The 24,647-nt window shown below is 58.5% G+C and overlaps 1 protein-coding gene across 2 annotated transcripts; it reads left to right on the top strand.

Annotated features, from left to right (window-relative positions):
* The first annotated feature begins 279 nt into the window (after positions 1–279).
* Positions 280–24,158, top strand: SEMA7A (semaphorin 7A (JohnMiltonHagen blood group)). 2 transcript variants are annotated; one of them, XM_086365303.1, is made up of 14 exons: positions 280–505; positions 13,978–14,129; positions 14,966–15,007; positions 15,344–15,436; positions 15,652–15,736; positions 15,899–16,009; positions 16,615–16,754; positions 17,375–17,559; positions 18,444–18,552; positions 18,637–18,835; positions 21,411–21,538; positions 21,729–21,883; positions 22,074–22,135; positions 22,463–24,158. In XM_086365303.1, the coding sequence occupies exons 1-14, from the start codon at positions 334–336 to the stop codon at positions 22,822–22,824; spliced, it is 1,995 nt and encodes a 664-aa protein (XP_086221429.1). In that variant the 5' UTR covers positions 280–333; the 3' UTR covers positions 22,825–24,158. The 2 variants fall into 2 exon arrangements, with proteins under 2 accessions (XP_086221429.1, XP_086221430.1); XM_086365304.1 differs by lacking the exon at positions 22,074–22,135 and having other exon boundaries at positions 22,463–23,122.
* Positions 24,159–24,647: the final 489 nt, after the last annotated feature.

Below are 24,647 nucleotides of genomic sequence, written 5' to 3'. Positions count from 1 at the left end.
CCAATCCCTTTATGGTGTTGGGGGAGCGACTCTAAGGCCCAGAGAGGGGACAGAACCTGGAGCTCATCACAGAAGACCATAAGTCTGTCTTGCTCGCTGCCCACCCGGGTTCTGCCTGCAGGTGGAGTTGCCCAGAAAGAGGTGGTGTAGGTTTCCCTGGGGCGTGGTGGGGAGGGGGGCACTTGCATCCCCCCCTTGGCTAGCCTAGAGACGAGGGGCGGGGGAGGGGCGGGGTGGGGTCAGGCGTTTGACTCCGCCTCCTCGCACTGGCTTCAGCTCTCGCTCGGGCGCTGGCTCAGTCTGGCTGCTCTCCGCCGTCGCTCCGCTCCGGGGATGACACCGCCTCCGTCCAGATGCACCGCCCTCGGCGCCCCGCGAGCCCGCGTTTCCAGCTCTCTGGCTCGGTCCAGGTTCCCGCTGTGGCTGCTGCTGCAGCTGGTCTGGACGGCCGCTGCCTCCCAAGGCCACTCGAAGAGCGGACCCCGCATCTCCGCTGTCTGGAAAGGTAGGTGGCGCCGCTTGAGCTGCGGGCGCAGGATCCAGTGCCGCGCGGGGCGGGTGCGGAGTGTGCGGCACCGGAGGGAGTGCGTGCGCGCGGCTCTGTGGGTCCCGGGCTGTCCCCGCCGGTAGCGTGTGGGTCCGGGTGAGTGTGTGAATGTGCGCGCGGCCACACCGGAGCTGGCTGTAACGCTGCGGCGAGCGAGCGGCGGGGGCCGGAGCCCAGCTAAGTCGCTCCAAGTCCGCCCGCAGCCGGGAGCTGCAGCGGCCGGGTGCAGGGGGACGAGAGGGCCCTCTTCTCGGCCCTAGGCACTTCCAGTCCTCCAGCGCCCGGGCCTCTGTGCGGGGGATCCTTTCTCCCGCCGGGCCCCCACCCGGCTCTATCTTCCAGAGCTGCGGGCTCTAGCTGCGTGCGGGGGAGCCAGTGGGGCCGGCAAGGGGGCGCGGACCCTTTGCCGCCGCCGCTGCGCTCGGGCTGCGGGAACAAAGACCCCGCTGCCTGCCCCCGCCCCCCGCCCCGGCCCCAAGCGCGGGCCGGGTAAAGGGGTGGGCACCCTGTGGAGAGCCCGGACGAGGTGCGGTGCGGAGGCTTTGGGCACCCGGGCGCTGCCTCTGCAGTGCTGGGACCAGCCGCTCCCCCCTTGTCCGCACGTGGCAGTTGTCACAGGGCTCGGCGCCAGCGTGGGGGCAGTGCCCGATGGGTGGGGCGCGGCCATTGGGACCCCCAGGTAGAGGATCTGGAGGAGGAGTGCAGCTTTTAGGCCCTCCTGATTATGTGAACTTGGGGGACCGGAGTCTCCCCCAGTGGCGCCTCAGTTTAGACCACTGTACGTGGGTCGGAAAACCAGCTGGGTGGTTTGAGGGGTTTTCTGCCTCGAGGGGCTGAGCTCCCCTCCTCTGCAATGCACAAAAATGCTTCCCCACCCCCCTACCACTGGGCTCTGTCCCCATGTTCGGCGTCGGCGCGGCCCCCCTGCGGTGGTGGTGGACCGGCAGTGGGGGTTGGGGGGCTGGTAGATTTGGCCCCTCCGGGAGCTCTTTGATGCCTGAGGCGGTTTGCAGGGATTGCCAGAGCCTGAGCATTATCTGGGGCAGGTATTCTTAGCAGAGAGAGAGAGAAAAAAGAAAAACCCACTCCAAAAGCAAGTGGCCTGAACTGCTGCTGCAGTGGATGGAATGTGACTCGCCCAAGGTCACTGTGCATTGTGTGAGCTCACATTGCAGAAAGGGGGCTCTGATCTGGCAGGGACCAGAGCCTGTTCTGAGTTAGGAAGTGGAGAAAGATTTAGGCTGTTTCTTGGCCATGAAGTGGGTACTCTGGGGGCCAGCTCTGCTACCCAGACAAAGATATTCCTGGTGCAAGTGGAGTGGGGCATCTGGACCCCTGACTGTCCACTTAAGGTGGACACCAACATGCCCCTCAGTCATACCAGCTCCATCCTGGGCTCTCTCTTCCTTCTCAGCATCCTTGTCTTTCCTCAGTCTGCTTAGCTGTCTTGGACAGCACGGCATTTGTGCGCTTTGAAGGGGATGATGGCCACGTGTGAGTGTTCTAAAATCTCCCCCTGCCAGAGTGTTCTGAAATCTCCCCTTGTGCCAAACCCCTTGCCTTTGGTTCGCTTTTCCCCATCCCCCAGTCTTCCCAAGATACCCTTTCACACACATACTTAATGCACACCCACCTTTTAGCACTTAATGCTGCCTTCCCTTCTCGTCGGGCACTTAGTTCCCACCCTGAGGCTATTTAAAACTGATTTCTGTCCTCTTACCCACTTTCCAAAGTGCTCTCTCCGCTGCATGCAGTTCACTATTGTAGCCACAATGGCCATGCCCTCTTTTGGGTAATGCACTGTTGACCCCCAACTTGGGTCTGCCAGCCCCTCACCTTTCATGGCCAAGGGCAATCTGTGGTCTTCTTCGCTGGTGCCAGGCACCCCACAGGCCAGACAAACCCTGCCATCCACCTGTCCCCCAGGACCACCAGCTGGTAATGGTATGCCTGGCTGACAGCTGCCTCCTATTTCCCATGGAGTGACACATGGCAGTCGGACAGGAATGGGCTTGGGCAGGGCGAACCCAGGAGTAGGGTGAGAGGAGGACCCTCCCAGCCTTGCTGGAGGCCTAGGTCCCTGTATACCAGTGGGGTGAAGGAATGGGGACGGCGGCCTCCAGGAATGACTAGACCAAGGATAATGGTGGTTCTGGAGCTGCTTTTCCGTGAGGCCTAAACTGGGGTTTTAATTATAAGCCAGGACAAGTGTGAGGACTGGAATGAATATAGAGGGATCTTTCTCTGTCATTTATTTTCTGCCACTTGAACCTCCCAGTCCTAGGGGATGATTAGATACGGGAGTTCTGGGAAGGTCCCGGCCAGCTCTTGTCAGGGGGGTTGATGCCTCTCCAGTCTGATAAAGGTTGGCCCAGAGCAGCTCTGGACAGAGCAAGGGATGTGCTAGTACTGACCTGCCAGTTGCCCTTGAGCTCTGTACTTGTCTCTGACCCTCAGAGCTTGTCAGGGCTCTGGAGTTTTTCCCCCTAGAGCTGTCACTGAGACAGGGGCCAGTCAAGGGTGTGACTTTGTGGACCTGACCTCCCTGCAGCAGGAGCTGGTGGGGAGTGGTTTGCAGGTGAAGGCAGGAGGTGGGCATGCTTGTGTACCCCTCTCCTATTCCATCCCTGGTTGAAGGAGATGGAGAAGACCCAGAAGACCCTGATCTCCAAGGTCAGAGGTGAGCCAGCTCGTCCACAGCAAGAAACAGAGCGCAGTCTCCACTTATCCAGCTGGTTCTGCCATCTCCCTTGTCCAGTTAAAAAACAGGATGTTATTGTTGACTTGGCAGCTGCTGGGGGAGCCATTATGGGGCCACTCCCCAGGGTGGGGGGTTGTTTGTCACCTCCTTTAGGGGATGAGGTCACAGCTGGGGCTCCCCAAGCATCACCATTTCCAGTGGAAATCCTTGCCCCCTTGGGGACTCAGATGTATTCATCACCTTCAAGGTGAACTCCCCTTGCAGAACAGGGCTGGGGTAGGGTGGACAAGTCCCAGGAGGAAGGGGAGTTTCTAAGCTGGGAGAAATGCTTGGTGATGTCACCGGGAGTTTCCTGCTAGCTCTGTGGTCCCCCTTTCTTGAATAATGAAGATTCTAAGAGTAGGCTGGGATGTAAGAGATCTGGCACTGGCCCAAGATGACCATGATGAGGGAGAAAGAGATGGGAAGTTGGAAGCCTGGTTTTGGACCCAGCTCTGATGATTTTCTGTGTGTCTCTGGGCAAGTGCTTGACTTTTTCTGAGCTTCAGTTTCCTCAAATTTCCAAAGCAGGTATTGTTTAGTCGCTAAATCGTGTCTGACTCTTTAGCGACCCTGTGATCTGTAACCCGCCAGGCTGCTCTGTCCGTGGGATTTCCCAAGCAAGAATACTGGAGTGGGTTGCCGTACCCTCCTCCAGGGGATCTTCCATGACTCAGGGATTGAACCTGCATCTCCTGCATTGCAGGTGGATTCTTTACCGCTGAGCCATCAGGGAAGCCCAAAGCAGATGTAGGAAGGAGCTGGTGGTTCAGTGATAAAAGAATCCACCTGCAATGCAGGAGATGAAGGTTCAATCCCTGGGTCATGGAAGATCTCCTGGGGGAGGGCATGGCAACCCACCCAATACTCTTGGCTGGAAAATCCCATGGCAGAGAGCCTGGCGGGCTACAGTCCATAGAGTTGCAAAGAGTTGGATATGACTGAAGCGACTGAGCACATCCTTGTCAGAACACTAATCCCTTGCCTTTCTGGGGCAGGTGGAGGCTGTAGTGGTTTCTTCAAACCCAAGCAGTGAGGAGAAACCAAAACCTGGGAAGTCAGGGGAACTCCTTTAGTTTTCTGTTCTTTCCTATCATTTTCTCTCATAAGTTGATGGCTGATCAGCTGGAGGAAATGGCTCATTTGGTTTGTAACTCCTGGGGTGAGCATAGTAATTCAGTATTTTTGGCATTTATCATTTGCTGGGGCCAACCTTGTGCAGGTCCTGGGCCTAGGGAACCAGGGATGAGAAACTAGATGAGTGCATAGGCTTCTCTGTGTAGATGAGGAGACAAATAGGCAAGTCAAGCTGCAGTTACAATGCAGCGTGTCAGGGCCTGTCACAGAGGACAGCTGTGGGGGTCAAGGAGGTACCTAATCCAGTCTGCACAATCAGAGAAGGCTTCCTGGAAGAGGTGATAGCTCAGGATGGTACGTGGAATAGGAGCCAGCTTGAGAGGGGAGGGACAGGAGGAAGTACCCAGGTATGACAGGATTTCAGACCCCAGAACTTGCAACTAGGATGAAGGAGAGGCAAGGAGCTGTGTGGAGGAACATTGAGTCAGCCTGGCCTAGGGGCTCCAGGAGGGTTTCTTGTAGGAGGGGGATGTCTGAGCTAGGCCATTTGGCCTTCCACAGCTAGCCCAGCAGTAGGAAGAAAGGACCATGGTGGGCAGAGAAGACCTCCCTGTGTCGTAGCTCCCTGATGGGAAGCTGGGGCAGGGTCCAGGGACCCCAGAGCTTTCCTGCTGGCTCCTGACCACAGGTGCTTTCCGGGTGAGGAGGCCCAGTCCTCAGCAGAGATGCTTCACGGGCTGAGGGGCTCGCCCAGCGTCAGCCAGGCCCTGCTGGTGTGGGAGGTGCAGATGGCCTTCCTCTGCCCAGCTTCCACTTCCAGGAACCTTCACCTCCTTCTCGGGGGTGGATCACTACCCAGGCTGGGCGCGTGGGAGAAGCAGGGAGAGCAGGACGCCCTTCTTTGAGGAAGGCTGGGTCAGGACCCCTGATGTGCAGGTGGGAAGCCGAGGCTCAGCCTCCGGGGTGGGACCCAGTGGCCCTCAAGGGGCAGTGGTAGAGTGGGTGGCCCCCGAGTTTTCAGAGCAGACCCCAGCTGACGTCCTATCCTCCACCCCCGGTGCCACTGCCGGGCAGTCTAGCTGTCACAAGGGGCTGACAGCACTTCCTCTGCTCTAGTTGACAGCTCTGGTTCCTCCTTTCTTGGTTTCCTTTTTTGGCCAGTCCTGGCTGCCCCGGAAGCCACCTCTCTCCAAGGGTGGGGGAGGAAGGGGGTCCTCCTGGAGCAGGGACTGTGGTCCCCAGATGTCAGAGGACTTGGGCTTCTCCCTTTCCTAGCCAGCCCAGGCTGTGAGGGACTGTTTCATCCATCCCTTTCTTGTTCCCGATGGTCAGTCAGCCTCCAAGCCCTTTATTGCACCCCAACCCCACCTTGGCCACAGATCTTCCCTCAGCATTCCCCACTCCCCATGCTCTCCTGCCTCAAGGCCATTGCCCTGCTGCTTGTTGCCCTGCTGGTCATTCCTCCAAGCTCCCAACTCAACCCCCTCCTTCTTTCTGTTGGTTCGATCTCACTTCCTCCAAGGAGCCTTCTTGGATGACTAACTCATGCAGCCTGATGTCAGAAAACAAACGTCAGAGGTCAACTGGGCTAACCACTCATTCCACAGATGGGGAAACTGAGGCCAGAGAAGCCAGGACTGGCCCAGCATCACCCAGTGAGATGGGCAGAGCCGGGACCAGGGCAGTGTCTTCCTCCCAAGACTGTCCTTGGCCTCAGCTCTTGGCCTCCTTCCACTTGTCTGTCTGTCTTCATGCTATGGCTCCCCAACCCCATTTCCAGTTCAGCTGGACCCAGACTCTCCCTGCCCCAGGGCTATCTGCTCCTGGGAGCCTTAGCAGCTTGACCTCCTCCCTTCAGGACCTTGGATTTGGGCCAGCTCCACGCACTCTTCTGGTCTTTTCCTCGGGGCAGCTGGGCCTCAGGTCCTGGGAGCAGGTTGATCTGTGTCACGGTATGGACTAATCGGGGTTTAACCGTCACGGCAGCCGGGGATTAGGCTGAGGCTGCCGCATGTCCGCACCCCTTCTGTCAGTCAGGGGTGGGGCTCTAACCCAGCACCCCTGGGGGCGGCCTGCACGAAGGGGGGCAGCTAGTCCCCGCTCTGTGCCTAGGTCTGTGTTCCGTCTCTTTTCCGGTGAGGGCAGAGGAGAGGTTCTGGGTTTGTCCTTGGAGGGCCTGCTGGTACCTGGAGAGGTGGGCCTGCAGCCTGTGACTAGAGAGGGCACCTGGGGAGGTCAGGAGCCTGGTGCAGCCAAGGACTGGGGACAGGAAGTGAGAGCAGGAAGGGTCAGTGTGGGGTGGTGCAACCAGGGACGACTGCCTGGTGGAGGAGGAAGAGCCAGGCTAGACAGAGAAGCAGGGACGTGGAGTGGAGCAGAATGTGGCATAGATTGCTGCTTGTATCCTTGTCTTCTGGGCCCGGGGCTCTTTGCCAGCCTAGTGAGGGAGTAAGGTACCCTGTCGATGGCCCAGGAGCCTGTCCTAAGGTGTCTCCGAGTCTGACCTTGGGGTTTGGCCTACCCTAGTCCTGCTGCTTTTTAACGTCCTCAGCTGCCCACACTTGCCCGTCCTGACCTTGGATTGGCCCCGGGGACTGGGCTTCACCTTCAGGACCCCACAGTCCAGGTGAAATTCCACCAAACAGTGTGATCTGAGAGAAGATGGTGTGTGCCAGATGGTGTATAGCACAAGGTCAGAGGCAGGACGGAACTGTGAGGCCTGGAGCAGTCTGGGACACTTCCTGAAGCCAGCGGGTGGGAGACGGGGATTGAGGCTAGATCTTCAAGCCCAGGTAAGACCGTGAGCACAGGGAGAAGGGGAAAGGCGGTCGGGAAGGGAGAGCACAAGCGAAGGGATAGAAGTGGGAGGCGGAGAGGAGCAGAGACGGGTGGGCCTTGACTGCCCAGCAGAGGAGTTGGGCCCTGCCGCAACAGGCAGTTGGGACCCGTGGTGGGTTCTTGAGTTGGGAGGTAGAAGCAGTGTTTTGTTTTGTTTTGTTTTTTTAACCAGTGCAGTTTGGGCGGGAGCCTGGCTGGTTGGATGGTAAAGAAGGGTCTCTGAGCACACCCTCCCTTCGCTATAGCCTGCCCACACTGCACTGTGCTATTCTGGGCAGAGATCATGGGATGCTTGTGTACTGGTCAGCATGCAGTGCGGCACACACGCCCAGGTCCCTAGTCCCTGCCTCCCTCAGGCCTGCACACCCACGCTCGCTTACACACACTCTCTTTAGGGCATCGTGGAGAGAGGTCAGGCATTCATCGGGCAAGTAGCCTCTGACCCGGTTCCACCCTCTCTGGTCCTCAGTCTCCTCATTTGTATGAGAGAGGCTGACCTAGAAGCTTCCAAGGGCTCACCTATGGAGCCCAGTGTTATAAACACAGATTTCAGACTCAGTCTGCCTGAGTGTCAGCCTCCACACCACCAGTGAGCTGGGTGATCTTGGACAAGTTACTCAACTTCTCTGTGTCTGGCTGCCCTCATCTGTAGAACGTACAGGGCATAATAAAAGAAACTGCCTTCGAAGAGGTCAGTGATGATTGAATGAGTTAATACATCTGACACTCGAGTACTGCCCGGCACTTAGTAAATTTTGTGAAACAGTTAGGTGGGGGTATCATTGTTGTCTGTGTCATCTCCCCCTTTGGCATTTCTGATTGCTGATGAATGCAGCCCTGGCAGCCTGGCCCCTGCCAGCTCTCCCTAACTGCCCATGCTGGCTGGCTGCCCTTGCTCTCTGACCCCTCCCTCCTTCCCCTCTGGCCCAGGCTTAGGCTGAGCTAAGGAACCTTCTGTTTCTCAAGGCCCCCTGTCCTGCCTGCCTCCTCCCATTTGGGGTGGTTTAGCCATCCTTTGCCCTCTCCCTGATCCCTACTCTGGCCCTGGGCCCAAGGGCAGGCCCAGGGCCTCTGCCTATCTTCTCCTTTGAAAGAGCCACCACCTGACTTCAGCTTCACTCTGGGGCTTTTAGAACCTGTTGAGCTGAAGAACCGGTGGAATCCAGGCAGAATCTGGACAGGACGTGGCTTCCCGCCTTCCCTGGGCTTGGAGCCTCCTCCCCTGTCTGGCTGGGCCTCTGTGCTAGCCTTCCCTGAGCCCCCAAATCTATCTTGGTTCAGCCCTGCCCCCAGCACACACTCAGTGTATTCTCCACACTGCTCCTTACCTTCAAGTCTTTGCCCAAGCTGGTCTCTCCAGCAGGCCAAGCCTTCTGGTCCTTCGAGAACAGTGGTGCAGTGCAGAGAGCACACGGCCCTTGGTGGCGTGGAAGGCCCTTAGTTTTCCTGTCTGTAAAATGGGCATGCAGGTGCTCTCCTGCCTTCTTTGCAGGGTGATTGGGGGGATTTGGTGAGCTAGTTGGTGGAGGTAGATGAGGATGTGGTTTCATTGCTGCCTGCGCCTTCAGAAAGCCGTCTCTGACTTATCCAGTACTCACAACCCCACGCTTTCCCCTAAATGCCCCCAAGCTTAACCCCGAGTGTTTTGTTCCAAGAGTCACTGCTGCTGCTGCTGCTGCTAAGTCACGGTGGGTCATAAAGCCTAGACCTTAGCGAGTACCAGCCCCTCCAATCCACTGAGGAGGAAGCCACACTCAGGAAGGCCCAGTCCCTGGTCAGGTCACGGCCACCCAGCCACCTGGCTGCCACAGGGAGCACAGAGAGAACCTGGGCTGAGTCCGTACGTGAGGTATGCTTCCCTGCCACCCACGGCTGACCTTGGTGGGTGGGAAGACCCTCCCCTGTGGCTCAGCACACAACTCACTGTTCCCATGGTTGATAAAGTGAGGCACCCCTCCCATGACCCTGAGTACCGCCTCAGGGGTGCCACCTGCCCCAGCACACCAACTCTGTGGCAGCTGTCTGGAGCCCTGCCTTGCTGAGTGTCGGCAGCACCCCAACAGCACAACCCTTCCTTAGCACAGGCCCATGCCATCCCATAAACTGGGCTTCTGGATACAAGGAGTGGCTTCCCGGGCCCTCTTCCCTGCCACTCTGCGAGAGGCAACGATGATGAGACATTTGTTCCTTTGCCCCTCACCTCTTTCAGTGGAAAGGTTTCTGTCATTCAGAGTCCTACCTGAAAGGATGGTGGGTGGGCGATCCCTCTAGTTACCAGGTCAGTGACTTTTCCCTTGGCCAGCAAGGGAATGTTGGGTAGAGAGCAGGAGATGACACAGGGCAGCCGAGAGAAGGGGATGGACGGCTTTTGAAGATCAGGATGCTCTCACGAAGTCCAGGCTGTGGTCCTGGGCTGGAGCAGGGCGATGAGCTCCGGAAACCTGAGCGGCTGCCTGGCCCTGCTCTGTCCCCCTTGTTCTGTGTCCTGGGCCAGTGGCACCGTCTCTCTGGCCCCCGGGCCCCTCAGCTCAGCCACTGTTCCCTTCCCTTCTCCTTGACCTGTGGGCTTCCACAGGATGGCAAGCCTGAGGGCTAATTCCTGGGCCCTGTGTGGGCCTTCCCTCTTCTTCCTCTGGCGAGGGTATGAGGTGGGTCTGGTGATCCAGGGTGGGGCCCGACTATGGGAGGAGGCTCCTGACAGCTGTGGTTGGGCCTCCAGTCGGAGGGTGGACTGGCTCCTGCCCTGTGCCCGGGCCTCCCTGGCTGCCTGCTGAAGGCACTCCCTGCTGGATACTGCATTCCTGCCATTCTCGGAGCCCGCCCCATGCCTTCTCTCAAAGGGCTCCTTGAGGTTAGCATTCAAGGCCTGTCGGGTCAGTAGGTCAGCTTGGAAGGCTGTCCTTGTCCAGACCGACTGTGGGCCCTTCCCCTGTTGCTCCTCCCTTCGCAGATAATGCCACTGCCCCCCGTCCTAGCGACCACTCCCCCTCCCCTGAGCAGCCCTCTTTCACGGGCAGTGAGGATGCGGGGACGGTGAGGACCAGAGGGTGACAGCACCCAGGGCTGATGAGGAAGAATGATGCTCCAGCAGGCAGCCCCGCTTTAGGAAAACCCCCTCCACAGAAGGTCACACTTGTCCCAGACAGTCGGTTGCTGGTATTGTGCTGGGAGGGTGGGGGCCACCAGAGGGGTCAGGTCTGATTGGTTCCCACAGGATCTGAGCCCCAGGGATGGCCTGGCTGGGGGCCTGATGGGGGAGGGCTGCCCCCCTGACACCCGGCCATCTTCTTGACCCTCATTTCTATCTGGTGCTGGGCCTAGTGAGGAAGGTGGGGGCTCAGGGGGCCACGGAGTCTAGCTGGGTACAGGGCAGCCTGAGTGTGCCCTTTCTTGGTCCAGAAGGAGCCAGGATTGGCAAAGAATCACATGGGGGTAGGGGGCTTGTGCCTGGCTTGCCTCTGGGGCCATGCCTATCCCGTGTGTCCCTAGCCCTCTCCCCTGCCTGAACCCCTGGTTATTCTGGGAGCTTTTAGCTACCACTTAGTCAGCCACTAATGCGTCAGGCTGGGGAGTGAGGGGGGAGACACGGTGCCAGACGGTGCTCCTTTTAGACTTCCAGGATAGGAAGTGGGGAGGGGGGGCGTGGTGCTGGTCAGACAGGGCGACCTGGGGTGGGGGGGACGCTGGAGGAGAGGAGGCTCTTTGGATCCTGGCCCTGCTCATTGGAAAGAGAAGGCAGCTCCGGAGACTGAAGGGCGCGGGTTGGTGTAGCCTTGGTCCCCTGCCTTGCCCTTCCCCATCACCACCTGGGGGCCTCAGCCCCCCTTCCCATTCTCCTCTCTTTAGTCTCTCTACCCACCACACAGCTTCCCCACCTTTGCTCAGGCTGTTTCCACTGCCTAGAATTCTCTTGCTGCCTGTTTCTGACCCATCTAGCATAGGTCTGTCTGCCTTCTCCATCCTTTTGGATTCCTAAGGAAGCAAGAAGACATATTTAGGGATGCAAAACTGAATCTCTTTAGGAGCAGGCCCCGGCCTTGCTCAACCCCTGCTGGAGTGGAGCCTTGAATGCCACCCCCTCCCCTCTTGGTGCCAAGGGGCCACAGATCCTGGCCTCCAAGACTTGGTGCTGCCTTCACTTCCAGGCAGCCCTCCTGCCCCTGAGCCCCCCAGCCCCCGCTCCTGTGACCTGAACAAAGCTTCCTTTCATGTATTCATCGAGCTGCTGCCGCTCAGACACTTCCCCTGCACAATCAGGCCCTTTGAGGGCCTCAGGCAGTGCGGGAGCCGGGCTGGGTAGGGAAAGAGCCAAGGCCTCGTCCTGGGGCCGAGCTGGTGCCATCTCCCCCATACACATCACCAGGCGCAGAGCTGGGAGGGGCAGGGGCCTCGGGGTCAAGGGAGGCAATGCTCCTGGGCTCCTGTTTCTTCCCTAAGATGAGGTAAGCAGTTCCTGCCTCCCTCTCACTCCCGACCCCGACAGCCACAGCCAGGATTTGAGCGCAGCGGGGCTCACGCTTGCAGATCTGTGCAGGGCTGTCCTGTCATGCTATACCCAGCAGCACCCCCATACACATCCAGCAGCCCCTCAGCCTCCATGCAGCCCTCACCCTCCCTGTGTGTTCTCAGCGATACCTTGTGAGCAGCCCGGGGTCTGTACCAGTTTTGCTTGAGCGCCATGGAGACTTGCTTTGGTGTGGCTGTTTCACCCCTCCACCTGGGTTCCAGGGTAGGGCGGGGCCTCCCTGCAGAGCTTGCTCTCCAGGGCCAGGCCACGGCTCTCCCATCAGACTAGACCGCCCAGGCTGTTTCCCATCAGACTAGTCTCTTCCTCACTTGCATGGCCCTGTGACCCCAGACACAGGCTCCCTCGGGGCCCCTCCTGTGCCCCTTCCTCCACGACTAGGGCTGAGCATTGGCTGTGCAGACCCCTCCTCTGAGGCCGTGAGCTGAGGTGACTGTTTGGAGGTGGCCAGTGTGACCTGAGCCTGGGGCTCCTCCCTTTTGGCCTCTGGAAGGCCTCAGATCTCAGGTTCCAGTCCTGTGCCTTCAGGCCCAGACAGGTAGCTTTTTCTGGCCGCCTGGCCGTCTCGGGGAGTAGGTGGGGAGCCGGGGCTACAGACTGTCTCGATTCCGGGTTAGGCTGCAGGGCTGGTGGTGGCTGCTCAGGCTGCGGGAGAAAGGGGAGCCGGAGCCAGGGTGCTGAGTCAGGAAAACCTTGTGTCTCTCCCCAGCCCTCTAACACTCTAATTTTATCCCAGCTGCTGGGGAAGGGGAGCCTGCCAGCCCTGGGTGAGCCCTCACCAGGTGAACCCAAGGGCCGTGAGCTCAGCGTTTCTCTGTGGCCCGCAGTGCTGGCGTCTTCGTGAACGTTCCTGTCTACCGACACTCAGTCTGAATGAGCCAGAATCTCCTGCCTCCAATGCGACCTTGAGCTAGAGTGTCCCTGAAGGCCCTTGGTTCTGGCCTCTATACAGTGAGCTGGGCCACAGCTGAGGTGGAGTCTGAGAATAGCCCTCTTGCCCCTGTGACCTGGCCATGCAAGAATGTATCTTAAGGAAAGGGAGTGAGAATGGAGAGGGTGGGCGTTGCAGGGTGGATAGGGCGCTCTGTCCCTGCTGAATGCAGAATCAGGAGGAATGGCTCAAGAGGGACTGGGGGCAAAGTCAAGGACAGGGCAGTTCTTTTCTGTCTGGGCTGAGGGTGTCCTGCTTGGGTGTCACTGCCTGCTGCCCTTGAGTTTGCTGCAGCTGAATAAACAGTGATCAGGCTGAGGGCACGGGCTGGTCGGAGGTGGGATGATGCTAGTTATGGCTGATTGCTGGGGGCGCCGCCACAGGCTGTCCCATTCCTGTAATTTAGCCCTGCAACCAGGACGACCTCAGCGATGTCACCGGAGATGAGACATCTTCTCCCCGGAGGCAGTGGCTGCAGAAGGTTTCTTTTTTGGGCAAAACTGTCCCAATCAGCCCTTCTACTTAAAGGCCCAGGCTATGCTCCGTGAAGGGCCCCCATCCCAGAGTTGCGGGGAAGTAGGGGCTGGTCATCCCCCCGGGAGTGAGCTGGCATCCTTGTGAAACCAGGCCAGGGCAGTCCAGGGCAGAGTCCAGCTTTGGGGCAGAAGCTCTGGTCCCTGGCCTGCTACTGCCCATGTGAGTTTGGGCTGCCCCTCTCTGGACCTTTGTATTTCCATCTCTAAAATGGGAGGAACTGGACATTAAGATTCCTTTCTGGCTCTTGATCCTTACTGACCTGCTCACTCAGGGGATAGGGTAGGTTGGAAAGGGTCAGAGAGGGCCTCCTGAAGGAGGGGAGAGGGTTCTGAGCAAAGTGATTCCTGCGAGCCTGAACTGTCCATGGGGTTCTTAGAGGCCTTACTACCTGAGGGAGGTGGAGGTGACTGCTTGCTCTGTCCTAGGCAGCAGAGAGCCTCAGAGCAGAGTTGGGGGACCTCCTTTCCAAGCCCAGCCCTCTTGGGAGCAGCAGAGTGTGTGTGTGGGGGGGGGTGGGGGGGGTTGGTTCTCCCCAGGGGTCCTTAAATTCTGTTCTGACTCTGAGGTCACACATATTGTAGGGTAGGGGCCTTGGCTTTGGGGTGAGGTCAGCTGGTTGCCAGCCCCTACCAGAGGGCTCCTCTCATTTCTTGCTCACAGCTCTGAGTCCAGTGTCTCCATAGCCAGCTCCAAGCCCTCGCAGCTCGGTGGATGCGGTGTGCGTGGAGGGCGGGCCGGGATCTTCCAGCCTCAACATTTTCTGCCTATTGTCTTTTCCTTAGGCCATGCAGGGCAGGACCATGTGGACTTCGGCTCAACTGAGCCACACACGGTGCTTTTCCACGAGCCAGGCAGCTCCTCCGTGTGGGTGGGCGGACGCAACAGAGTCTATGTCTTTGACTTCTCCAAGGGCAGGAACGCCTCCGTGCGCACGGTGAGCCTAGACCCTCTCCTGCCCGCTTCTCTTTCTTCCTTCCCCATCTTCTTTTGATTGACTGACTGGTTGATTGTTTTGGCTGAGCTGGGTTTTCCTTGCTGCGTGCAGGGTTTCTCTCGTTGAGGCAAGTGGGAGCTGCTCTTTGTGGCGGAACGCGGGCTTCTCCTTGCAGCGGCTTCCCTTGTTTTGGAGCACGGGCTCTAGGGCATGGGCTCGGTAGTTGTGACACACGGGCACACAAAATTAGTTGCTCTGTGGCATGTGGGGTCTTCCCAGACCAGAGATTGAACCTGTGTCCCCTGCATTGGCCTGTGGATTCTTAACCGCTGAACCACCAGGAAGTCCCTTTCCCCATCTTATCTCCTCTCTGGCCTTGGTGAGAGGCCTCAGGGAATCCGGGGGAGCTGGCATGTCTTCTAGAACTGGTCAGCCCCCTATAAGCACATAAGTGCTTACCGCCATAAGTGGTGTCTGGGGAAAGGCTCCGTGAAAGTGGTCCTGACTGGCCTGGGTGCTGGAGTGATGTAGAGACAGGCATGGAACTAACAGGCCTGGCCAGGTGGGGAGCGCTGACTAGGGAGGCCTAGCAGGAAGCCGGCCTCCCAAACCCTGTGACCCTGTCTTGTGAGATTTCTGGGCTGGCCCGTGAGCTCTGGGCTTTGGCTCTGGGTATCAGGCTGAGTAGCCTGTGTGTTCTTGGGTAAATCACTCCCCTTCTTGAAGCCTTAATTGCTCATCTGTCAAACGAGCCCATCCTGAGGATGCATGGAAAGCAGTTGGGGGCATCTTGCCCCTGGCAGGTGGACTCACATCCCCCCTCCCTGTTTCCCCAGGTGAACATTGGCTCCACCAAGGGGTCCTGCCGGGACAAGCAGGTGAGTGTGGAAAAGGGAGTGCAGAGAGCAGGCTGGGCCCCTTGGAAAAGTCCCTAAGAGTCTGAGGAAGGAGGCCTGGCTCTGTCTTGGGAGCCGCAGTCCGAGAGGAGAGAGGCAGCCCTGTCCTAGGGTTCCTGGCCTGAGCAGGAGACACTCCTTCCCTAAACCTGTCCTCTGTTTTTAGAGGGGTGGGAGTCAACTGCACCCACTCGGGCTCTCCTTAGAGATACTTCCTGGGCTTAGATTTCTGAAGCCTTCTTTCCCAAGACTGAGGGTCCTAGTGCTAGGCCTGCCAGGGCCTCCGACCAACTTCTTGCCTTCTGCCTTTCCTGGCAGGACTGTGGGAACTACATCACACTCCTGGAGAAGCAGAACGAAGGGCTGCTGGCCTGTGGCACCAATGCTCGGCACCCCAGCTGCTGGATCCTGGTGAGGAGGCCCCTCCCTGTGTGCCTGGTCAGCTCACCCTTGTCTGGGTGGGCTTCTGCCCCTCAAGGTGGGAGGAGGAGGGGGAGCGCTCTGAGGCTGGTCTCGTCTTGTACAGAGTTCCTGGGAGGATGGGGACCCTGGCTGAGCAGCTGGCACCCATGGAAGGCAATGACCATGGGACCACGTGGCATTCTGACCCTCTTGGTCTCCCTCAGGTGAATGACTCTGTGGAGTTTCTTGGGGAGAGGAAAGGTTATGCACCCTTCAGCCCGGATGAGAACTCCCTGGTTCTGTTTGATGGTAGGGCCATTTGACGGTAGGGCCGAGGCTGGAGCATGCGGGTGCCCTGAGGGCAGCTGTGCTGGGCTGGGGGAGGGTGGTCAGCTCTGTGCCTGGTCCAGGCCCCGTGGAGGGGCTTCCAAGAGCTGCGTGCACTTATCTGTGGCCCTCCACTGTGCCCAGGGGACGAGGTGTACTCTACCATCCGGAAGCAGGAGTATAATGGGAAGATCCCTAGGTTCCGCCGCATCAAGGGTGAGATCGAGCTGTACACCAGTGACACCGTCATGCAGAGTGAGTCAGATCCCACTGGGCTGGCTGGGCGGGCCGACGAGGGTGTGTGAACGCTCAGGGGTCCTCATGCTTCTCGGGAGGCTCCCTGAGGGCCACTGGGGCCACAGGCCATCAGGAAAGTGGGAGCTGGGGTGCAGCCCTGAGACAAGAGAGCCAAGGAGGTGGGCCTGGCCAGGAGCAGGGGATAGCAGAGGTGAAGATGTGGGGGCAGAATGGGCCTGACACCCTCTGGAGACAAATCAGAGGAAGCCCCAGACCCAGTGCGGGGTCCCCGGGAGCCACAGCGTGTCCTTCTGCTGAGCTCATGTGGAGCCACACCCACTCCCTCTTCTGCCAATTAGGCAGAGGTGACATAAAGGGCCTCAGGGACTCCTCCCAGTCCCTAGGCATGAAGTCATTGCTCCTGGGCCAATGACATCTTTGTAGGAGAGGGCAAAACAGGTGAGGGGTGGGGGTGCAGAGTCTCGGCCCCCTTGGGGTGTTGGACCTGGCATTCTGAAGTTTATTCCTGCTGTGATTGGATGTGGGTTTGTTTATGCAGACTCGGAGGCTGGGTCCTCTGAGAGGCTCCCGGCCTCAAACCCGTTCATGTCTGTCCCCGGCAGACCCACAGTTCATCAAGGCCACCATCGTGCACCAAGACCAGGCCTATGATGACAAGATCTACTACTTCTTCCGAGAGGACAACCCTGACAAGAATCCCGAGGCTCCGCTCAACGTGTCCCGAGTGGCCCAGCTGTGCAGGGTGAGCCAGAGCAGGGTCGGCAAGCGAGTGTGTCTGTGCCTGAACAGGAGTGAGTGAGTGTGTGAGTCCCTGTGTGTGTGCAAGTGTGCGAGGGAGTCTGTGGGACTGTGGGAGGAAGAGGGTGTGCACAGGCGGGTCGGTGCATCTGTGAATGGGTAGTGATGGTTGGGATCATGTGCATGTGTGAGGGTGTGCACAGGTGTGTATTCATGGAGAGTGTGTACGGGCATATGCATGGGAACAAGAGTGTGTTGACGTTGTGTGTGTCACCTGTGTGAAGATGCTGAGTTGTGTAGGACTGTGCCATGTGTGTGAGTGTGAATGTGTAAGAGTGGGCAGACGTGTGTCTGAGCTAGTGTGCTCGGTGGGGACCTGACCCCCGCACCCTGCAGGTCCCCACTGTGGGCCCTGTGCCCTGGGTCAGCCAGGCCCGCCACCTGGAGCCTGGCCTGAGTTGTGGGGCGGCCCAGCCTTGCCCCTTGGCAGGTCCTGGCCCCTTGCAGGGCCTCTTTTCCTCCTCAGAAGCCTGGGTGCTGGTCTTCCTGGCATCAGGTGCCCCGGGTGTATGGGGTAGCCCAGGCAGGTGCTGAGGGACCTCCCCCTCCTCTCCTCCCTTCCAGGGGGACCAGGGTGGTGAGAGTTCACTGTCAGTCTCCAAGTGGAACACCTTCCTGAAAGCCATGCTGGTGTGCAGTGACGCCACCACCAATAAGAACTTCAACCGGCTCCAGGACGTCTTCCTGCTCCCCGACCCTAACGGCCAGTGGAAGGACACTAGGGTCTACGGCGTCTTCTCCAACCCCTGGTGAGTGGCCTTGTCCTGGGGCTAGGCTGGTGAGTGTCCAGTGGGGGTCACAGCACTTGGGGCCTGCCAAGGGGATGGCTGATGTGGCAAGCGCAGGGATTCCAGGCTCAAGGGACGAGGCTGTTGCTGGGCCTGGGTTGGGCGGACGCAGCGCTCAGGGGGATGTGTATGCTGGTGCGTTTGTGAGTCTGTATAGATGGCTGTGTGCACACGTGCCGTATGCATGCTCATGGCTACTGGGCTTGTGTGTCCTCCAGCTGTGTACGCAGAGTGGCTGCTGGGCCCTGGGAAAAGGCTCCTGAGGCCTCTCAGGGTGCTGGGTGCTATCACACCTGCTCAGGCATTGCCTGTGCCTGATAATTCACACCTCTTAATCACTCTCATTGATTGAAAACAAGACAGGCCTAAGTGCAGGGTGTGTGTTGGGAGGATGGGGGCAGGGTAGGGAAACCAAGACCCTGTTCTGGGGCTCCCGTGTGCATGGACCCAGCGGGCTGGGAGGAGGACGGGGTTCTGGCCTCTGTGGCCATTAGCATCCCAAGGATGCGCGTGTTGGGATTTCTCCTGCCCTGGGCTTGACCTCTGAACTCAGTGATTCCGTGACAGAATACAGGTTGTGGTTTTATATTGCAAAAGAGAGAAATTAGGCTGAACTTCCGTCCCTCCCTCTTTCTGTCCTGCCTCTCTCCTTCCTTCAGTGGTATTTGCTAACACTCAGGCACTGGCCTTGGCCTCCAGGAAAGTCCCTGCTGTCACAGAGCTCGAAGGCCAGGTGGCTTGGTCGCAAGGCTATAGTTATACTCCATCTGGTGCGGGGCTGGCCTGAGTGAGTGGAGGTGGGCGGTCCTGGGCCTCCCACTGAGGTGGTCTCTATGTCCCCCCAGGAACTACTCGGCTGTCTGCGTGTACTCCCTTGGTGACATTGACAAGGTCTTCTGCACTTCCTCACTCAAGGGCTACCACTCGAGCCTCCCCAACCCACGGCCTGGCAAGGTGAGCAGTGGCACCCGCCATGGCCCAGGCCGCGACCCCATCTCCCAGCCACCCCACTGATCTGGACCTGTTCTCCTTGCCCAGTGCCTCCCAGACCGGCAGCCGATACCCACAGAGACCTTCCAGGTGGCCGACAGTCACCCTGAGGTGGTGCAGAGGGTGGAGCCCATGGGGCCTCTGAAGGCACCACTGTTCCACTCTAAGTACCACTACCAGAAAGTGGTTGTCCACCGCATGCACGCCAGCAATGGGGAGACCTTCCACGTGCTTTACCTAACCACAGGTAAGGGGCTACCCGGGACCCCCTCTCCAGTCTGCTTGGTTAAAATGAGTATAAAGAGTAATGTCATTAACATCTGGTTGGATAGTTATACCTGGAAGGGAGAACTGAGTGGCTAAGAGCTGTCAGGAGTTAATATGTGTAGCTGTGAAAGAGTCAATCAGTGAGGGCTTCCTGGAGGAGGTGGGGCAGAGGGAGGAGGGCATCGAAGGCTGGAAGGTACTCGGATTCAGAGGCAGAAATGTGGTGAGTGTGAGCAAAGCTGGGTGTAGCTTGGTCCAGCACCCTGACTCCTGAGGATGGTAGGAAGAGATGTGGAAAGTCAGGTGGGAGGGCCTGGTCCCAGGTGTCCTATGGGCCTCTGCTAGGCAGAGTGAGGAAATTGGCTCCTCTTGCTGTCTTTGAGATTATGCAAGTAAGAGGAACCATCTGCTGTGGGATGCAAAGCGTTTCGTGAGATGTGAGGAAGGGCCTCCTGACGGCAGCGCCTTTGCAGGGTCTTGCGGAGGACTGCTGGGCCACCTCCTCTTCCCTAGAGGGGCTCCCTCTGGGAGTGGGGTCTGGTTGGCCCCAGAAGCAGAATAGAACGTTCTGAAAGATGAGCCTGCATCCCAGAAGATCATTGGCCGTAAAGAAAACAGCCCTGAGGTGGCTTTAGAGCAACTTCCTGGTCCCAGACTGTGGGCAAAGATGCCCTGGGAGCAATAGGCCTTCCTTGGGACTGGGTAGTGGTGCCATCAGAAAAGCAGTGTCTCCCGCAGTGCCTAACACCTCTGGGGTCATGTAGTCTAGGCCTCAGGCAGCCCCCTCAATTGCACATACCGCCCCATGTGACTTCCAGCTGTTGCTTCACCTTGGGGTTTTCTCAGGGTCATGGTGTTCTCATTGGTGTTTTGACTCTTAGGAGTCTTGGGGAGAGTAATTTCCCGTTCACAGGCTTGGCTTCTGAGTTGTGAGATCCACCACCCCTTGACTCCTCCATTCATCCTAGCTCCACCCACTGAGCCCTGTCCTTGCTCTGCTCTAGCAGCGGATGGCCCAACTATTGTGACCCGCCAGCAGGATAGAGCACTGGGGTGTAGGCGGGGTGACATTGTAAGACTGGGAGCAGGAGCCAGGACAAGGCAGGCTGGTCCTGGGCTGAGGCAGCTGTAGGCTCCCTTTCTGCAGACCTGGAAGCCGATGCACTTGAGTGATGAGGGCATTTGTCTCGGTTCTCCCTTAGGGCCATCAGAGAGATACCGTTTTGGAGTTTGCAGCATGAAGGCTTGGGGCTGGATGGGAGATAGGACTTTCTGAGCCTTCTGCAGAGAATGGGAGGCTCTTACAGCTGGAAGAAGCTATGGGAGGTTGTCACCGGGCTGTGGAGGAGGTGAAGGGCAGTGTGGGTGTGAAGGTAGTGCGTGGGCTGGAAGTCTGTCAGGCCAAGGGAGCCAGGGACCACATCCCAGAACCCGCAGAGGGGGGATCGTGGACACTTAGAGGTAATGTCCCCGGCAGGCAGTCATCTGATCATCTGACTGCTTTTTTGGGGCAAGTGATGCCCTGGGAAATTGGGAGGGAGGGAAAGGGAGGTAGGCTATTATAGAAACTGGGACAGCCGGGGAGGTAGGATTGGGAGGACTCAGGGGTCAGGATGCCCGTTAGTCCCCGACAGGAATGAATGGAGAGAGCTCTGGGCTCTGAGGCAGGCAGCCTAGTAGATGACCTTGGGATCCCCTATGTGGAACCTAAGGTCCTTTTCAAGTCTAAGATTTTAGAAAAATAAAAAAATCCCCTAAGACTGCATATGCAGTATGGAATCCTGGAATGGATCCTGAAACAGACAAAGGACATTAGCGGAAAAACCCGTGAAATCCCAATAAAGTCTGTAGTCGACTTAATCATAACAAACCAGTGTCAACTGCTCGGCTGTGACAAACCCCACAGTCATACAAGATGCTAACCTTCGGGGAGACTGGGCGAAGGGTATATGGGAACTCTGGACTGTCTTTGTGACTTTTCAGTACATCTGAAATTATTCCAAAATAAAAGGTTTATTTTAAAGAAAGCACGTATGAAAAAGTCCAGGAAACAGAAGAGGTTGGAAGGGTCTGGTTCTGCCTGCTCTGGGTTCCAGTCACCAGTTGCGTGACCTTGAGCAAGTTGCTTGGTCTTTGTGACCTCATTTCCCTTCCTTTGAAGTGGGGATGGTGATACCTGCCTCCCAGGGGAGTGGGGGGTTAAGTGAAGTACTGTAACTGATGCGTATAGCTGGAGGCTTGGCAGTGCTTGGGCACGTGGGGCTGCTGTTTCCCTTCTTCGTGCTCCGGCTTCCCCTTGCAGCCTTGGGGAGCCCAGAGCCTCCTGGGATGGCCTCCCTGGCCCAGTCTTGGAAACTTCCTGTGATATCTTTGGGCCCTTAAGACCCTCCCCAGTCATGCTGTCCTCTCCCCACCCCACCCCAGTCCTCTGACTCTCACCTTGACTTAAATAGCTCTGCCCACCTGTGTCTTTCCTGGTCAGCTCAGCCCAGGGGGAGGCTGCCTGGCTCTGCGGTGGGGCTCCCGCCTGCTGACCCTCTGGTCTTCACCCACAGACAAGGGCACCATCCACAAGGTGCTGGAGCCGGGGGAGCGGGAGCACGGCCTTGTCTTCAACATCCTGGAGATCCAGCCCTTCCGCCGCGCGGCTGCTATCCAGGCCATGTCACTGGACGCTGACCGGGTGAGCCTCCCCACCCTCAACCCGCCCTGTGGGGCCAATGTGACCTGAGGACAGAGCCCTTCTGTGTGTGACTCGCATGTCCTTTTCAGGGTCTCTGGGCCCCTGGGCTTGCCAGGCAGCTGGACCTCAGCCTGGGGGCTTAGAACTCAGTTGGGGTCCCTGACCTGAGTGGTCATTTTTTTCCTTCCAGCGGAAACTGTATGTGAACTCCCAGTGGGAGGTGAGCCAGGTACCCCTGGACCTGTGTGAACTCTACACCGGGGGCTGTCATGGCTGCCTCATGGCCCGCGACCCCTACTGCGGCTGGTACCAGGACCGCTGTGTCTCCATCTACAGCTCCCAAGAGTATGTTGGCTGGGCCCCCTGCTCCTAGGAGAAAGTGGACACAGCAGTGGTGCTTGATGGGCGGCGTCCCTTCTGGCCAGACCCTCCTCCGGGTGGGCAACACTGCTGTTACTGGTCGGGGGTGAGAAGAGGGAAGGGGCTGAGCTGTGGCCTCCTGTTTTCTTAGCCTCTCTCTTCCTTCCAACTCCAGGCCAGTGCTGCAGTCCATCAGCCCAGTCGACCCCCACAAGGGGTGCCCCAACCCGAAGCCAGGTACCTATCTGGCCCAGCTCAGAGGCTGCAGTCCAGTGCGGGTGGTACATTCATGCCCCAATTGCCCTGTCCGAGGGAGGCCAAGTCTGGTCCTGGGGGCTCCAGACAGATGGGGCAGGACAGTCCTGTGGAAGGAGCCCCCTTGGTGTGGGGGTTCTACAAGGAGTCGGGTGAGGGAGGCAGGGGAGAGTAAGGAGGAGAAGGGGGGCTAGTTTCCCCGTGTTCATTTAGAAGCCTTGGCCTTGTAGCCCTATCAGTGTGGGAGGACACAGCCTGCCCTGGGAGCCCTCAGCCGCTCCTCACGGCTCCCTCCCCCTCGCTCCCCAGAGCAGGCCCCGCTGCAGAAGGTTTCCCTGGCCCAGAACTCCCGCTACTACCTGAGCTGCCCCATGGAGTCTCGCCATGCCACCTACTCCTGGCGCCACGAGAACAGTGTGGAGCAGAGCTGTGAGCCCGGCCACCAGAGCCCCAACTGCATCCTGTTCATCGAGAACCTCACGGACCTCCATTATGGCCACTACTACTGCGAGGCCCAGGAGGACTCCTACCTCCGCGAAGCTCAGCACTGGGAGCTGCTGCGCGAGGACAGCGCCATGACCTCACAACTGCTGGGCCACGCCTGCACCCTGGCCACCAGCCTCTGGCTGGGTGTCCTGCCCATGCTCATTCTTGGCCTGCTGGTCCATTAGAGTCTCACGGGGCCGGGTGTGCTGCAGGCTTCTGCAGCCCTGAGGCACTAGAAAAGTCTCACACCCAGAACTGGCTGGGCCCAGGAGCTCCTTGTCCACCACTTCTTCCCAGGGGGACTGCGTAAACCTGACGGGGGACACCGGGCCTGCAGATGGCCAGCCGCAGGCGGCTGTTGGGCCCCCGTGGGGCGAGGGTGTTGAGGGCCACAGAACGCAGGCTGTGACTCTAAAGCTGGGGCCTTGATGACCCAAGACTATCTTTTGGAGATTATTTTTCAAAAACTCCTCCTCAAACTGATGAAATGCAGTGATGCTCTTGGCCTGAGAACCTGTGGACCAGAGAGTGGGGTTTAAAAAGATGAATGGGGGACCCCATCTCTGGACCTTAGGGCTGAGGCCCGAGTCCTTCTGGACTCGCTAGACCCAGATCGCCCCCTCGTTCTCCCTCCTGCAAGGACTCGGGGAGGCTAGTGTTCCTGCAGGCCCAGGGCTGCCCTCTGTGACCTCCTCGCCAGACCTGGGTCTCTCTAGGCAGCTGCGTTGCATGTTTATTGAAGGATGTTTGCTTTCCGGACGGAAGGACGGAAAAAGCTCTATTTTTATGTTAGGCTTCTTTCATGTATAGCTACTTCTGACTGCATCCGTATGAAATACCAAAACTACATGCGGGGTAGGGTGGGGAGGGAGGGGCTGGGGGAGGGATGGGTCATGGGGGGTGGGGGGGGGCCTCGGTCTACAGCTCCTGGGAATGGGATGAGAGTCCAGGGATGGGCATGGGTTTGAAGAGAGAAGCATGAGCTGGCTCTGCCCTGGGAGCCCAGTCTGAAGGGGACATTTGTCCATGCCCCCGGTCGGGGTGGTTGCGGGAGGGGGTGGGATGAGGGAGATGGGGGAGAATGAAGGAGAAAACTGAGCCCTAGGTTCACCGTGTTCATTTCAAAGGAGGAGCCAGGTCCTCAGGGGGAGGTTTCTAGGACTCTGCCCTTGGCATTGGGGGTTGGGGGGCGGGGGGGTCCCCTCCCCTCCCCTCAGCCCCCTTCCCCAAGGGCTGTGCTTCCATGCTCCTAGCCTCCCACCTTCAGCTCAGGACATGTTATAACTTAGGCTAAACTGTGAATTCCTGTAGGGACGGCCTGGGCCAAGCTCTCCAGGTGGGTGGCTCTGCCCCCAGCCCTGTCCATGGATTTCAGCAGAGAGCTGGGCCCTTCTCTGGCTGTGTCTGGCCAGCCTGGGGCAGGGCCTGGGGCTGGTGGCCTTCCAGCTTCGGCCCCTGCATCTCTTCTCAATGCACTTTAATAATGTAACATATTACTAATAAACAAGCTATTTATTTACCTGTGCCTGCTCCTTGCCTTCCACGCCATTCTGGTCAGGGGGTAAGGATGGGGGTTCCTGTTCATGACTCAGCACCTTCTGCCCCTGTAAGCCTCACCCCTTCTCCCAAGAGCCTTGGAGCTGAAGGGCTCCTGGTTAGGGCGAGGCAGGAGTGAGATCTAAATCCACAGCTTTCCAGCACTGCTCTGCCTGTCAGGCAAAGACCTGGAGCCCAGACACTCCTGCACCTGACCTTTCCTCACCTCAGGAGCCAGCGTTTCCCCTTCCCAGCCTCCACCCCCTGACCACTTCCCTGGGGAGGCCTGGCCATGCTAGAAACAGCCTCTGGCCTCTCTGCCTTCAAAGGGCCCATTCTGGGAGATAAAGCTGATCAGATAAGACCCTGTGGGAGCCTTCTTCCCTCCCCCTCCTTGGTTTCCCGCCTCCCACCCCTCGTGCAGGCTTTTGGAGATTTCTTTTTGGCTGTGCCATGCAGCATGTGGGATCTT

This window comes from Bos grunniens, chromosome 21, assembly GCF_055505025.1.
Source record: "Bos grunniens cultivar Pamir isolate PY7600 chromosome 21, Bosgru_T2T1.0, whole genome shotgun sequence".
In the NCBI taxonomy this organism is placed as follows: Eukaryota; Metazoa; Chordata; class Mammalia; order Artiodactyla; family Bovidae; genus Bos; species Bos grunniens.
The sequence above is the reverse complement of the archived record's forward strand: the minus strand, read 5'-3'. Positions and strand labels throughout refer to the sequence as shown.

Bases quoted from the DNA above. Each gene is read 5' to 3' on its own strand.
- SEMA7A (XM_086365303.1), top strand. From the start codon at position 334: ATGACACCGCCTCCGTCCAGATGCACCGCCCTCGGCGCCCCGCGAGCC. The intron at 14,130-14,965 runs GTGAGCCTAGAC...CTGTTTCCCCAG, and splicing joins GGAACGCCTCCGTGCGCACG to GTGAACATTGGCTCCACCAA. The intron at 15,737-15,898 runs GTAGGGCCATTT...CACTGTGCCCAG, and splicing joins CTCCCTGGTTCTGTTTGATG to GGGACGAGGTGTACTCTACC.